General features: G+C 40.8%; 1 protein-coding gene across 2 annotated transcripts in view; it reads right to left on the bottom strand.

Annotated features, from left to right (window-relative positions):
• The window catches only part of FNDC3B (fibronectin type III domain containing 3B), a 180,951-nt gene that overhangs the window by 89,963 nt on the left and 75,687 nt on the right, over window positions 1–15,301 (bottom strand). For both annotated transcript variants that reach the window (XM_085069045.1, XM_085069046.1), the window contains exon 4: window positions 483–559. In XM_085069045.1, coding sequence (XP_084925171.1) covers window positions 483–559 — 77 coding nt within the window. The remainder of the gene's footprint in view (window positions 1–482; window positions 560–15,301) is intronic.

The raw sequence follows: 15,301 nt of genomic DNA, 5'->3' as shown, positions 1-15,301 counted from the left end.
TTTCCATTTTTTCCATAAATAGATAATTAAATCACATTTATTCTTGAAAACACACCAAAACCCCCAGTTCTTGGTATGCTGCAGGATTTCTGCTGAGAACCTACTGAGGATCAACAACATATTTTATAGGTACAGTGGCTCCTTCTCTCACTTCCATGCTATCCTACCTCTTCTATCACACAAGAATTTGAAGGACTTTTCTTCCTCTCACAAACAATACAAGTTGCACAGATAGGCTCAGTCTGTGTGCAGAGCTTTTGCTGGTGCTCAAAACCCAAATCTATTACACAAACCAGTGTGTGTGAGGGTGCACATCTGTGGTCACTTGTGCAAATGTGATGTGCAATCACTAAACAGGAGGAGCATGAAAAATGTGTATTATTTTCATTAAAACTTCTATATTAAACTCTAGCCATGTAGACTTCTCTATATGGATCAATGCCTTTGCTTTTACACTCATTTTAATTCTTCAAGAAGCTTACCTGTGAGATATAACCAGGAGGCACATGAATAGGGGGAATGGATCCATTGGGTGACATCATGGGAACCTCTGCTGGTCCTAATAGAAAGAGAGTAATAAGATATCAGTTTTTTCAGTTTAAAAAATAGCACAATTGCTCAGAAAAGGTTAAAAATAGCTTTATTTTTGAAGCCTGCAATAACAAAATGAGCAGCTCCACTAATTTCTGGTATATGGAAAATGCCTTGTGCCATCATTCTGAGAATAAGATCATTGTTCAATGACTTTACCATATATTCTGCTGAAATAATATTTTCATCATAAAACAGCTAGAACACAGACTTTATATTACCCACTGATCAACTTATACAGCATTAAGCAGTAACACAATATGTCCTTTAGCAGCCCACAATTCCTGTATTGAACTCTGCTGAAGTTATTCTTGTCGAAGGCATAGGAGCAGAGAACAAAGCAGAAACTGTGCAGCCTGGAATTAGGCAGCTCCCAAGGAAAGCATCCAATTGTAGCAAAAAAAAAAAAAAAAGAAAAAAAGTCACATATGTGAAAAACTATCTATCTATTTAAGAATGCACAAAGACCAAATTCATTATCTCAGCTATTCAGACTAACCTTGGAATGTGGTTATACAAGCAAGAAGCTTATGGTTTCCACTCTGAAATCCAGCCCTGAACATGCAAGTTCCATTTTGAGGCACTGAGTACAAGTACAACAAAGCAAGTGCCATAACCACTGTGCTTCTGGAAATGGAGCCTCACAGCTAAAAGAAAGTGTCTAGATAAAATGGAAATAGTTCTCTCAACTGCTCATTCATTCACCCATTAACTTCAGGAACATCACACAGAGCAGTCAGTAAAATGAACCTCCCAAACATCAGACAGATGTTTGCAATCAGAGTTTACTGCTTGGAAAAGAAAAATTAATTTCATTCCTTCCTTATTACATATTAAAATCTGACAGTAACCTGTTAATTAGCCTGTTCGCCCCCATGGTCAAACTCTTGAGCTGAGCTCAGCAAGACTCTGCTCCTTGTCACTGCAAAGTGAATTTCAGCTTTGACTGACAAAACAGAAGGTAACTCCATCACCTTCTCTGATGGAGAAGCCATCCAACATCTCCAACCCATATCACGTTCTAGGGAAGGAAGCTGAGCACTAAAACATATGAAGCACTTCAGGCACAGATGGGATGCAATGGCCTGTAGGAGTGACTGCTCCTAAAATTTAGACTAATCTAATGAAATCTCCAACAACAAACTGAGTCACAGTCTGTTGTCTGGTATCAGCAAAACCAGTCCACATCAAATTAGCAGTCATTCCCTACCCATCTGCATTTTTATATTCCTCGGGCTGCTTCTGGTACAATCAGCAGAAATTCCCATCTCCCAAAATCCAAGTTACACACAGGAATCCATCTGAGTTATTTTTATCTCCTCTTATCTTGGTCTGTTTTCACTATCCAGTTATTTACAGTCTAACCAGCACCTACAGATTTTACTACTCAAATCTACATTTCAAATATGGTAAATCATCTTCAAGTGTGTAAGGCATATGAGAACTCTGAAGCTTAAATTTAAATATTTTGGTTCTGGTTTTGCTGCACTTCATACTTTCCTACATTTAACTTTGTGGGGAACTCTACCTACACTACAGGCCCAGTAAGGGGAAAACCAGTTACTACTTATTATTCAGCTCATATGGATTTCTCTCTTACTCTGTGGCCCTCACAACAATATTTGTCTCCTCAGACAGCCAACAATTTTAGTGTCAATGGAAAAAATTCAGCCTGAGCAGTAAGTGATTATTGGGAAGGAGCTGCCATCTAAATGGCTTTATTTAAATCCATCAAAAATATGAAGTGGCAACTGGTTCAGAAAGAATTTTACAGAAATATTGTTTGAATAAATGTGTTTTCCCTATTAAAAAAAAAAAAACAAAAAAACTCTGCAAACTTCTTTTGAGGAATATAGTTTTTTACTTCTCTCTGAATCTACTTTGGTCTGTACACACTGCCAAGTTTTGCTCCAGAGTAAACTGGACAGTACATAAAATGTAAATGCTGATATTTTGAACACACAATGATGCTTTTTGTTGGGATTTAATCCACACTGGATTATCAAGAGCTGTTCAGTTCTTCAGGACAGAACATGCTTGAGAATAGGTAAAATGAATAGTTATGTGACACCTTTGTTGGCAACAAATTCTCAAACCTGAAAAAATACAAGAAAAACTATTGATAAAAAAAAAAATCCTGAGTTCAGCATTTAAGCAGACAATTTAAATATTGCAAATAAATATCGCTCAATAGAATGAAGCTTTCTGTATAACCTGTTTCAGCCCCTCACTGAAGCACTGTCTACTCATAGTGGTGTTGGCCAGTCTTTCTCAAAAACAGCTACTCTGCCTTGGAAATAAGCTTCAAACTGGAACAGCTCTGGAGTTTCCATGTACAGAGCAGATATATACAACAAATAAGAAGCACTTTGCTCGGCGTGTCTCATATCTGTTCTTCCAAACCTTGTGCCAACTGTTCATATGGAGTAGTGATCTACTTGCAGGAAGAAATCAAACTCCCACACTGATACTGTTGACTGTAACACTTCCACTCCAATAAAAAAAAAAAAAAAAGGAATATTGTGTTTTATCATCAAAACGTGCACCGTGCAAGATGAGTCTTAACCTTGCATATGACCCACAAACTGTTAAAGTCGTTTGGATAACAGGTTTGAAAAGACTGACAGCCTGGTGATTTGCAGCTAGATTTTGTTTCCAGTGCTTTGATTGCAGGGTTAGCCAAATGACTTTAGCACACATTACTGCATTCCTCTCATCAATGGTATCAAAACAACTTCAAGTGGTAGTAAAATAAAGACCCCACCTCCACAGCTCAGTGAGTCCCAGCAATTATTAAAGTTTCTTCTTGCTGTCAAACCATTCCCTAATTAACACTAAAACAAAACCATACCTTTGGCTTGGGTTTTGTTTGTTTGTTTTGGGTGTTGGTGGGGGTTTTTTTAATATTTTTGGTTATTTCAAATAGTTCTGAACTGTTAAAAAGCAGAAATTTAGAGGAGGATGTAAGTGATGTGCACTCTTGGGAATCACAGCTTTGCAAGTTTTAACTTGGTTAAAACTCATGGTTCAACACAAAGCTGACTTTAAATGAGAAAAGGTCCATCCATTCTATCAGAGATGCTGCACACAGAAGTGAACTCCCTGCAGTACTTTTCAATCCTGTTAACAGAGATTGTCTCCTGAGTTTCTAATGAAACTGAGCCAGCAGAGCTTGGCCACCTCTGCTGCCAAAGCCAGTGGCCAAATTCCACCCTGAGCTCCTTTCCTGGGAATACAGCACATCTCCAGGGCTCCTGGAGGGCTGCCCCAAAATGCAGGTGCAAGGAAAAGATTCCCCCTCCTCTGAAATAAAAGCAGAGCCACCAGGCTGGAGAGACCAATGTCCACCTCACCAGGCAGGTGACACACCTCACTTGTCTCCAGCTGACAGAGAACAAAATTTACCTATTTTCTAATATGTTAATATTTAATGGAATAAAACTTTAAATAAGTAAAAGAAGCAACTCGGTGTCATATTGAGGCAGAAATAATTAACAGCTTGACACCCCAATTGGAGCCTTTCCTCCTCTTCCCATCCACAATTCCCCTGTGCTGCTCCATCACCCCTCTGATGGCATGAAAGCTGATTATTTTAACCATTTCAGATAACCAACAAGATTTTGCAAATTTATTGCCTTTTAAAAAAACACCTGCACGCTGAGGCTAACAAAAATGACACCAATCATTCTATTCCTTCTTGTGCCATGTTTTATTGGGCAATTTTATTGCATATCAAAGCAAGGCTCCCTTCCACCTCTGTCTGCCACTTGCCCTGCCAAGAGGATGTTCTTGTCATGCAGAGATTGACAGTTCTTCTGGTCATTTTTATTCCTTCAGGAATAATGTCACAATGTACTTAAGCAACTTCTGTCCCAAGATTTTCAAGGCTAATTATAGCCTTGGTTGCAACCCATGACACTTTCAAAATTCTTGTACAAAACCAGTTTTGGAATAAGTATGCTTTTTTCTTGTTCCCGTGTGACCTTTAATGCATGCATTAAAGATCACTTTAATCAGTTTTCTTTCCTTAAATTATAGAAGTCAGAAACTGGCATTTAAGTTCCTCCAGCTAGAGCAACACTTCTTCCCTATTTTTCTCTTTCCACGTAACATTATAGGACAAAGAAGTCATTTTACCACACCATTTTCCTGAGTGCTTATAGAGCATTGCTTTTCTCTCTTTATTATTATGTCCCCTGTAGACTATTTTTCACATCCAGCTCCAGCACATGGGCATGTGTTTTACACGGTTTCTAGTGCTGTTTTGCAATTACCAAACTCTACCAGGCTTTGTTATAAAGTTCCCATTCTGAGAGCAGTTACTGGAAGTTTCCTGAAGTTCAGGAATTTCTCAGTTCTGTTTCCAGCAAGCACACACCAATTTACCATTTCACACCACAATACCTGCACTAGCAGAGAAACAATATGAAATAAAGTGATTTTGCTCTTTTACTTTGAAAGTTAAGAATCCTGTACATTGTAATAGCAAGAACCTACTGAATTAAGTAAAAAATTAAATCCAGGGAGGTAAACGCATAATATTTAATAAAGCTTAACTGTTAAAATTAACCCATGAAAAACTATTCTGCCTCCCCCTTGATCCACAACAAAATTGGTATCACATCTTTCTCATGTGGTGCTTCTCAGGAAGTAAATCTATGGAGCAAGAGGTGTGACAGAATGAAAAGGAGAGATAATTAAAGGGCAAATTGGTCTGCTTTGCTAAAACAAATGACCCAGGGCTTGCTGACCTTGGCTGGGACCCAAGGGTTTGCATTTTCACATGGATGAGCAGCTGTTCCGGAACAATTTCCTCAATGAAACAAGCACAAACAGGCTCCCTGTCAGGCACACGTGTCTTCTCCCTCCACTTGGTTATTCTCAAAGCAGCTTATGGACTAAACAAGGTGATGACAAGAAAAAAAGAAAAAAAAAACCTGGATCCTTCCATTCATCTTCTTTCCTCTGCAGCAGAGCTGGTGAGCATTTTTCCCAGCCTTTTGGCCACAGCCTAAAACTTTCTGATAGCACAAGCAAACATGAAGGTGTCAGACCATTTTTGTAAAAACCTTTAAATTAGGACGTAAAGAGCTTTCACGTACAAATATTGCCACAAATCTGAGGTGCACTCTCTCCTAGACAAGACTTAATTCAGCCACTAACTTAACTCTGCTCACATAAAGTACAAGGCAGAGTCAACTGCCAGGTGTCTGTTCAAGTTCCTAGGACAGTGTCTTAAATCTGCTGCTGATCAAGATCTAAATACTTTGTCCTCAGATCAGTGTGACTTTGTAGATTAAAGCAGGTCCACATTAGAGAGAAAAGAAGGAGTAGCTTTAACAATATTAAGTGCTTGAAGGGATGACAGCTTTAAAAAATACCTTTGGAAAAATCTGAAAAGACAGAAAAAAGTCCCATTCCTGCTGCATTCAACCTGCCAATGGCACTGTAGTGAAAGGTGCTAAAATAATGTTACCAATAAGCCTGTGCTTTGATAAATTGTAAAAAACATGCCCAGCACTTGGCCATCCCCATGGCACCAGCTCATGCCTGAAATAGGCAGTAGGCAGAGTTTTATACTTCTTACCCCTACAGATTTGTCAATATTTCAAAGACAACCTCATCTACACACCAAGATGTGAATAAAGGGATGCCTGCCACATGACCATTTACACTCTGGCACCTCAACTGGTTATTTTCTATTCAGATCACAGTTTAGTAGTATGAAGTAATTCCTTCACCTTTGAAGAGTACAAAAACATTACCAAAACTCCCAAGTTTAACAGAAATGGCTCTATGAATTTCAAATCATCTCGGATCCTGCAACAAATGACTATTTAAATGCAAATGGAACATCTAAAAGAAAAAAGTATCAGCCTGAGAAATAAAAGTATCAGCCTGCATGGCTCAAGCACTGAACACAGTCACCTCTGCACATGCAAACTCAAGGTCTGACAGTGGAGATTGAAGCACTTTTGATGTAGGTAACACAGACTTCTTGAACTCCTTTGTGACTTCTATGACCACTTCATGGTTTTTTCCAAATCCCAGGGCCAGATTAGGAGAGGTTACAAATACAACAGTTCTTTACTTGCTCTCACAGATTGTCAAATCAATTTGCTGTAAATGTAATTTAAAAATAAGATGCCAAACCGATATGAATGATAAAAAACACACTGGTGTCTCGGCATTTCAGCGCACAATCATCACGAACACCAAACTGCAAACCCCAAACCCTCGAATGTCACGTTCAGCCCCTGGACCCTGCAGCCACAGACCTGACAGTACCAGTCTGGGTCTGACTGATGCTTTCAACATGTGCAGACAAACTCGCCCAACCAAACCCCAAATCAAACTACTCAGAAATCCCTGCCAAACGCATCCAGCAGACAGCTCCCGGAGCATTTTCTGGCTTATTTACATGACAGCACCTTTGCTGTTTACTCTGGAGCCCCTTGAAAGCCCTTTGGTTACCGGCGTTTGCCACTTGACCTGCTGCACACAGCGGGAGGCTGAATGTGTCCAGTCTGGAGTTAAACAACAGCACTCCAGGCTTTCATGTCAGAACCACAAGATTCCTACTCTGCAGCGTGCTGGTTTGCAATGTGTGTCGCCCAGATGTTGTATTCTGGTTTGGGGCATGTTCTAGAAATAATGCAGTAACCTGTAAAAACAGGAAATTAACTCAAAGCTATCAGTTGCCCTGAACATGCCCTGTCCAAAGCTACCAGAGTGCTACAGCAGTCACACAGCAGCACTACTTCAGCTGAATTCTGAGAGGAAGTCGGGGTAAATGCTCACTTTTGTCCACCACAGAATGGTGAATTAATGACTTTTCAAGCATCAAACATTTGTTGTTTCAAACATGAAGTGGTTTGCATTTGGAGATACTCATGCTGAGAGCATAAAGGGTTATCCCACTCCTCACCTTCCATGCCACCCCTCGGTTTTGGGGTTCACCACACTTCACTAATTTAACAAGCAGAGAAGAGTCCAGACAAGGTCGACAGGCTGTTTGGCAGCCTGGTACACCCTCCCTGGTGCATCCACAGCTTCTCCTCCCACCATGGGGCTGGAAGGGAAAGAGGAAGCACCTGGGGATGAGGACCCAGTCCTAGAGCCTACAGCTGTCCTACACCAGTGACAAACACCAGCAACCACACGCTGCAGTGATGGTATTATATTTACACATTATGACAACCTAAAGCTCACCAAATACTTTCAAAAAGGTCAGCCAGGTAAACTTGTTCAACCACAGAGAATGGAGCTGGACAAGGTGGATTCTTCAGGTCTCTTGCTGTTCTTCAACATTTCCCAGGTGGGTTTTATTTCTTTTTTAAACTACACCCAGATATCTATCACTCCAGAGTTTCAATTTACAGGCAACATTTTGGAGTGGAACATTTTTTGCTGTTGTTGTTTTGAACAGAAATGGAGTATTTTCCTGTCTTAATCTGAACAAACAAGTCAGAGTCTTTTGCTAAAATAAACCCTTTCTGATGGTTGGCTCACCAGTCGCTACTGCAAAAACACTTGCAAAGAGTATGTTGCAATACTTCAAGCATTGAAAATAAGCATATTCCCATGGCAATTCACCAGATGGGCTACAGATTGTAAATCATAAATGTCTAGACTGAAACACAAGAGACAAACATCTGTCTAAAATCAGTTGACTTGAATGGCAAATACTGTTAAATAAATTAGGACTACTTTGGAAACAAAGAGAACAACCAACTACTTGAAAACATCTGAAATGAATCCATTAGCACACAAGCCACAACACAATAACCTGAAACTGGAGAGACATTCATTTCGTGAGGAATATCAGCCCAAGATGACATCCTGATGTCTGAGGCAGGAGCACAAAAGCATTTCTGTGACCCAGCCCCACGTTACCCCACAAGGACTCACGAATCCATCCCCAGAACATCTGGCTGGAGCAGGGTTGTTATTCTCCTCGCTTCACAAGTGGAACTGTGGGACAAACTAATGAAATGCCTGGTGCAGGGTCACACAGGAAGTTTGTGGGAACGCAACTGGACACAAACCCAGAATAGGATTTAGGTCATAAAGCAATACTTAAGCCTGAATAAAACTTCAGGCTGCTAAAAAATTGTGGGGTATCACAGAAAAATACTTTGTTTTGGAAAAACCTAAGTCTTCCTCGTATCTACTATCTTCTTTTTCCTTTGCATAACCCTTTGTTTTATGACAGAAATATGCCAGAATGTCCATGAACAGAGAGAACAGCACTGTGAAGCAAAGTGAGAGAGAAGAGACTTTGCACAGAAAACTGCAGGCTGTCCCTTGCAGGAGGCTGCAAGAGAGAAAAGGAGACCACAAAGCTGAATTCAGAAATGGGGAAAACCCATGAAGTAACTACTGCCAAGCCACACAAAGGATGGGAGATCTCTGTCAGCATCAGGCTTCACTTCAGCATCAAAAAATCTCATTTATGAAGTTTTTACACTGCTAAAGCTTTGAACAGCAAAAGGATGCTTAGGACCCTCCAGCTGAGCTTCCCACCAGACCTATATAACCAGTGCACTGATTTTTAACGGAAACAGATGTCCTGAAATGAGAATTATTTTATTTTTAAACCAGTTATCAACAGCACTGCTATTTGCATATAATATGACACTATTCACTTGAAAGACAAACAACAAGCCATGAGAACATCACTAAAAATGTTATTTTTCCCTTTTCAATTTTGACACTGCTCTTCAACACATTCTAGTGATGTAAATGCTTTTTGGGGAGTGTGTGTGTGCATGTGTCAGCTTCCAGCCACGTTTATAATAAAAGGGCATTCACTTGCAGAAAGTTTTGTTCTCTGCAACAGGTTTATACAAATACTGAACACTCAGCTCTGAGCACAACCTCCATCAAAGGCAGCAATAATTATACAACACCACTTTCCTGCAACGGTAGAAGAAAATGCTCCAATTATTCATAATATAATTATTGCATTCCCATGGCAACACCAGAAGGAATGTACAATCAGCAACAGACCCAAACCTGGCCAACAATGAAGTTACACAGAATGTTCTCTTCCACCTGCCCCAAACAAGGCAGCAATTAGGTGATGGCTATTCTTTACCTGTCCACCCACAGGGAGAAATATCAGCCAGCTAGTGGAAACTAAACTAAACCAAACCAAACCTCCAAGCCTCCCTCCCCACCCAGCACTGCCACAGTGCCACCCATCACCATCACAGGGCTGACGAGTTCTGTTTGTGACATGTTTGGATCCTGGACTTCAGTGAATCATCTGAAATTCTCTGTTTGAATGTGCTCATCAAAAACACAGCAATTAATAGCCACCTGTCACAAACAAGCACTCGACCATGTGAGAGTGGGGAGGGAATGAGAATCATCAACACTGGTGGTTCTCAGGTACATGTTGGGCTATTTTGTGAGGCTGTGGTGAAGTGCCATCTCCTTGGAGTAAAAGTACATTTTACATATATTATATATATACATATTTTTCATATATATATATTATTCAGTAAGTATTAAAAGTAAATTTCACTAGATATTAATATTTTCTGTCCCTCTGTGGTGAGTTTTGTTAAATACTGCACTTACACCAGAATTAACATGGGAAAAAATGCAAGCTAAAATGCTACATTCAGTGCAGGAACTGGAGATGCTGTTGGTGAGCCCAGGGCTCTCCCAACTGAGCTTTGCCCACACCAGAGGGCACAGCCTTCTCCTTCTTACTTCACAGGGGTTTCACAATCCTGAAGCAGCTTGTTAAGAACTAAAAAATTAAAAGCTGCATCTTAAGTGTTGAAGTCTCAACCAGAGTGTTGTTCTCCTGGATCAGTGAGCGCAACAGACAAATATATCTCTGAAACCAGAAGCTGCCAGAGCACCAACTCTACTGAGCCTCCCCTGAGTGATGCTGCTTCTTCAGCATCTCCAGTGGCCGTGTCTCCATGAAATCCTCAACCTGTGTCTTCCATTGCCTACCTGCCTTTGCACTGGAAATGTGTCCAACTTGCACTTCTTTCCTTTAACATTTTTGCTTCTTCACTCTCCACTCATCACAGAGGAGCCTTCTGCCATTTCCTTTCCAGCAACCTTTCCTGAAATCCCTCACTGCCCCATCTCCCTTAAGCCTGCCCTTCCACAGCCCAAACAAAACCCATTTTTCAAGCTTTTCTCACAGCTCACATCCACATATCTGCAATTCTCTTGGCTGCTGGTCTCTAAGCCTCTTGCATTCACACCAAGCCTAAAGGAAGGTGCTCAAATCCCACCTGAGAGGCCCAGGAAGCTGGTTCTGCTGACTCTGGTTCCTCCTCACATCTCTGACTCCAGCAGACTCTTCCTGCAGCTCTCAGCTGCACAGTGGCTATCCCAGAAAGGCATTCACTCAGTTTTTCACATCCTGCTCTCATTTATAAACACACAAGGTGAGGAGGAAGGCTGTGAGTCACCAGGTTATGCTTGAAGGGCCCTGTCATCCTACCCTCGTTTTCACTTCATCTCTCATATTTCCAAGCTGAGCCATTGCAAGGAGCACGTTACTTGAGTTGCATTTAAAACATGCCTCTGGGCTACTGACAGCATTGCATCCTTCACAAAATAAACCATAAATTTTTATTTTCCCATGTGCCCAGATAAAAAAATCCTAGCACACAGCACGATGTAGCAGGTAGAGTGAGATTCTGCCCTTTCTATATAAATTAACTCCCAATGAGAACCAAATATCATGTAATTAACTAAATTATTCTAATTATTCAAATAACGCTTCTAACCGGAATGGTTCAGTTTCTCCACAGCACATTTGAAATACTCTGAATTTTCAGGTGCAATAAAGGGAGTATTTGTTGGCTATAGCAACTGTGGAACTAACTTACTCCCCCAAACATCCATCGTGCAGCTTGATAGAGATTAAACGCCCCCTGTCCTCCAGGGAACGAGCATTTCAACTGGCCATCACTCTTCAGAGGTTATTAAAAAGTTTCCAAACATGAGAGCAAGAGTTTTTCTTTCAGCGTTCCCAGGTCTTCGGCGTCTCCATCCCAGCAGAGGAAGAAAGCCGCGCCTTGCCGCGGGCTGCCTCTGCTCAGGAGGCTCCATGGGTGCAGTTGCCTCGGAATAATCCCATTTTTGGGGCCCTTCCCAGGCTGAGGAGGTTCCCAGAGGGATTACCCACACCACCATGACAACTCCACCCGCAGGGCCTGGAATTTGCAGAAAGGAGTGGGGCTGGGAGAAGGGATTGAGCCACTTCGCAACTATTCGAGGAATGCTCTTGATTTCCTCTTAACAACCTGAGGTTGAAAAACTGTCTTCTGAATTATTTGAATTTCTACTTCAGCTCTATTGTTGGGATCTAACATCTCAGTTAGTAAAGGAAGGGAAGGGAGGAGAAGTGGCAGGTAAGAAAACATGGGTAGTGCATTATTTAAAAAGAAAAAAAAATCTAATATTTTCAAAAGGTAAAATTCTGTAACATATCTTTGATCATTGTGGTTTGCACGTGCAAACAAGTGCAAGGACTGTGTGTGCCTTGACAGAAATGGGGAGCACAGCAGCCTCAGTTTAGAGTCACAGAATGGTTTGGGATGGAAGGGACCATTAAAAGTCATCCACTTCCACCCCCTGCCATGGGCAGGGACACCTTCCACTAGACCAGGTTGCTCCAAGCCCCATCCAGCCTGGCCTTGAACACTTCCAGGGATGGGAAAATCTGATTAAGACACAAATCTCACCCACCTTGTTTCATTTAAATTATTTTTGAGCAATTAAAAAATAAAGAAAACCCTTCTTCCTAGCATTTCTGCACTTAAAAAACTATCCACATTTGATATAGGCAGAAACCATGATTTCTGTTCAAAACCTCTCAAGTCTGAATGGTGTTTCTAAGCCCCCAAAACTTCATACAGATAGAACTGCAACTTGAGCATTGCAACCAAAGTGCTTCACCCTCAAAACAGGGAAGATTCCACAGGCATGTTCTTCCTTTTCTTTCTCCTCACTTCCACTGAAGCAGTGAACAGCATTTATTTATTTCTAAACCATTTCAGTGACCAGGCAGCACTTCCATCAACAGCAGTGCTGATGAAGGGTCAGGAATACCTGGAGTCAGAGTTGCTGCACATCCAACACTATCTAACAGGGAGCAAAACAACTCCCTGGGTCATAGCAGTTTGTGCATTAGCCCTCCCAGCACACAATTAAAAAAAATAAAATAACAAAACAATTTGTCCTGGTGACTCAGAGTCTCCACGGCTTGAAGAAAGCCCTGTTTCTGTAACACTGCATCATGCTGGCTTCAGATCTATTCTCATGGGGCTCAGGCTCGTGACTCAACTGTTTTCCCCTGCATTTGCTCATGCAGTTGCCCATCAAGAAGCTACTGAAATCTGCACGCATCAGAAGGTCTGGCTAAGAAGCAAATAGTCTAGAGAAATTAGTATCACTGGAAAATATAAAAAAAAAAAAACAGTATCATTATTTTCTTTGGAAGTCCAGAAATCAACACTTACCAACCTTTCTGGTTAAAGACTGCCTTGTTTACCACAAGCCTTTCTGATGTTAAGATTGCAATGATGTTCAGCAACTGAGTTGGAATTCTCAGAAAAAAGCATTCTGGAGAAACACACATCATGCACTGGCTGCTTTATTTGCTGGGGGTGTTTAACATTCATTTAATTATGTTAAACTCAGAGCAGTTTCACTCAGCTTCTATCTGATTGCTAAGTCTGCTGTGCTTTTATTTCAGACCTAGAAATTGGGTTCTGGCCAAGAAAGATGATGCATTCAGAAAAAACTACTTCATGCCATGGACATGTATTTCTCCAAGAAGCTTCTTGTCTTTATTTGCAGCATCCCTAAAGGCCTAATACGGTGATTTTTTCCAAAGCAGAGAGTTCGAGTTTGGACCATGAGCTTCTCACCTCCTTTTCTCTCTATCCCTTTTCATCGCACACTCTGTGTCACACTCCTGGTTTATAATTTCTGATTACCCCAGCCTTGGAAACAAAGTTAGCCTTTGGTTTGTAGGCAATGACACTGTCCACCAGAGAATCTGAACAAGGGACATTAAATATTTTATGCTGAACCCCAGATATGAGCTGGCAGAACACATGGCATGACACAATGACAGTCACCTCATTTATTTGCCAAAAGAAAGTCGAGCATCAAAAATTACCTCATGCACAAAACAGCATTAAAGAATCTCTTTACCCCATCACACATTATCCTGTAAGCCCTAATAACCCCCTTTATAGGGGAGCACAGCAAAGAAGAGAAATTAAAAGACAGCAAGAGAAAGAATTAGAAAAAGAAATAAATTGTAGTGATGCTCAGCTCTCTAACTACTAAATCACCCTCCCTCAATACCTAAGATTTAGTAAGTCATATAACAACCCAGAACCACAGTGAAAGAAAACAACAAAATTCTCTGAAAAATGTGGTTTGTCACTTCACATTTTGCCCTGCATCTGAGTTACATTAAAATCAATATAGTTTGCATTAGGGAAATTCTCTCTCCTAAAAACTTTGCTGAGTCAGCACAATAGAAATATTGTTCCACACCATCTGTTTTAGGGATTGACCTCCTTTCTCTCTCTAATTTCTATATGTCTATGCACAGCTATATACACATCTTTGTCATACATTAAATAATTCTGAAAATTATAGTAAAAAAGTGTAGTAAAAAAATTACACTGTCGTACATGTGATAATTCTGAAGAAATTAAGAACAGTGAAATTTCAACCCATAAATTTGTGGTCATGGAAGATTTTCATCTATCCCATGTGATAACATCTAGCCACATCTAAGCAAAATCCCAGAGGATACAAAATACCCTTCAATGATCCACTTAGAAAAATGTTTCCAGCGACTGGATGCACAGCACAATGTTCACTTTTCCAACATTCATCCAAACCCAAGGATATCACTATGCCAAATCAGTAAGCAGCAACTTTCAAATAAGCTGAAATCATTCTCCAACCAAGCTTTTCCTATAGAAAACACAAGTTTGCCAGAATCAAACTATCCATGGGAAAACTCCAGTGCCACTCTGATGAGAGCTGGGCAGGCTTTGCAAGTGACATTCAGTAGCTGCCATGGAATCTCTCCCAGTGGCCACCAGGAATCCCAAAGACCTTAAAAAATAAAGATGCTTTCAGGATCTTCCTGCACTTACTACAGCAAACCTGTGGCCAACTGGGGGTTACTCTGGGCTTCATTGCCCCAGCTTCAAGTCTTCTGGTAAAAATACATTTTATATATGCTTTTATACACCAGAGACACTCAGAACTTGGCACAGTATGTGGTATCACCACCTTTACAGCTGGCAGCACAGCCAGGCAAGGCAGCTGCAGCCCACCAGTCTGATTCTGTGTTTGCTGGTGGTTCAGCATCTCTGGGGATAATTCCTACACTGGCACACTCAGCTTTCAAGCTTCCTACAAAGGCCAGGTCCAAATGAGGTTCTGGTGGGATGTGGCCATAACTAAACACTTCCTTATAACTTACTCTGCTTTAGAATTTGGCTTCAGACTATCAAGACATATATGATAAAAGATAAGGGAACATCTGGTAAAAATTGCTGTGGTGATTTAACTTTGCCTGCTTGAAGATAAATTTCTTACCATCGTACACTCACAGATATTTTACAGCGCAACACACCATACTGAACCCATTAGCCAGAGCCATTTACAGGTATTTCATAAAAATGTGCACCAC

Source organism: Lichenostomus cassidix, chromosome 9 (assembly GCF_008360975.1).
Source record: "Lichenostomus cassidix isolate B80296 chromosome 9, HeHo_3.0, whole genome shotgun sequence".
Classification (NCBI taxonomy): Eukaryota; Metazoa; Chordata; class Aves; order Passeriformes; family Meliphagidae; genus Lichenostomus; species Lichenostomus cassidix.
Note: the sequence above shows the minus strand (reverse complement) of the source record. Positions and strands in the feature narration are given on the sequence as shown.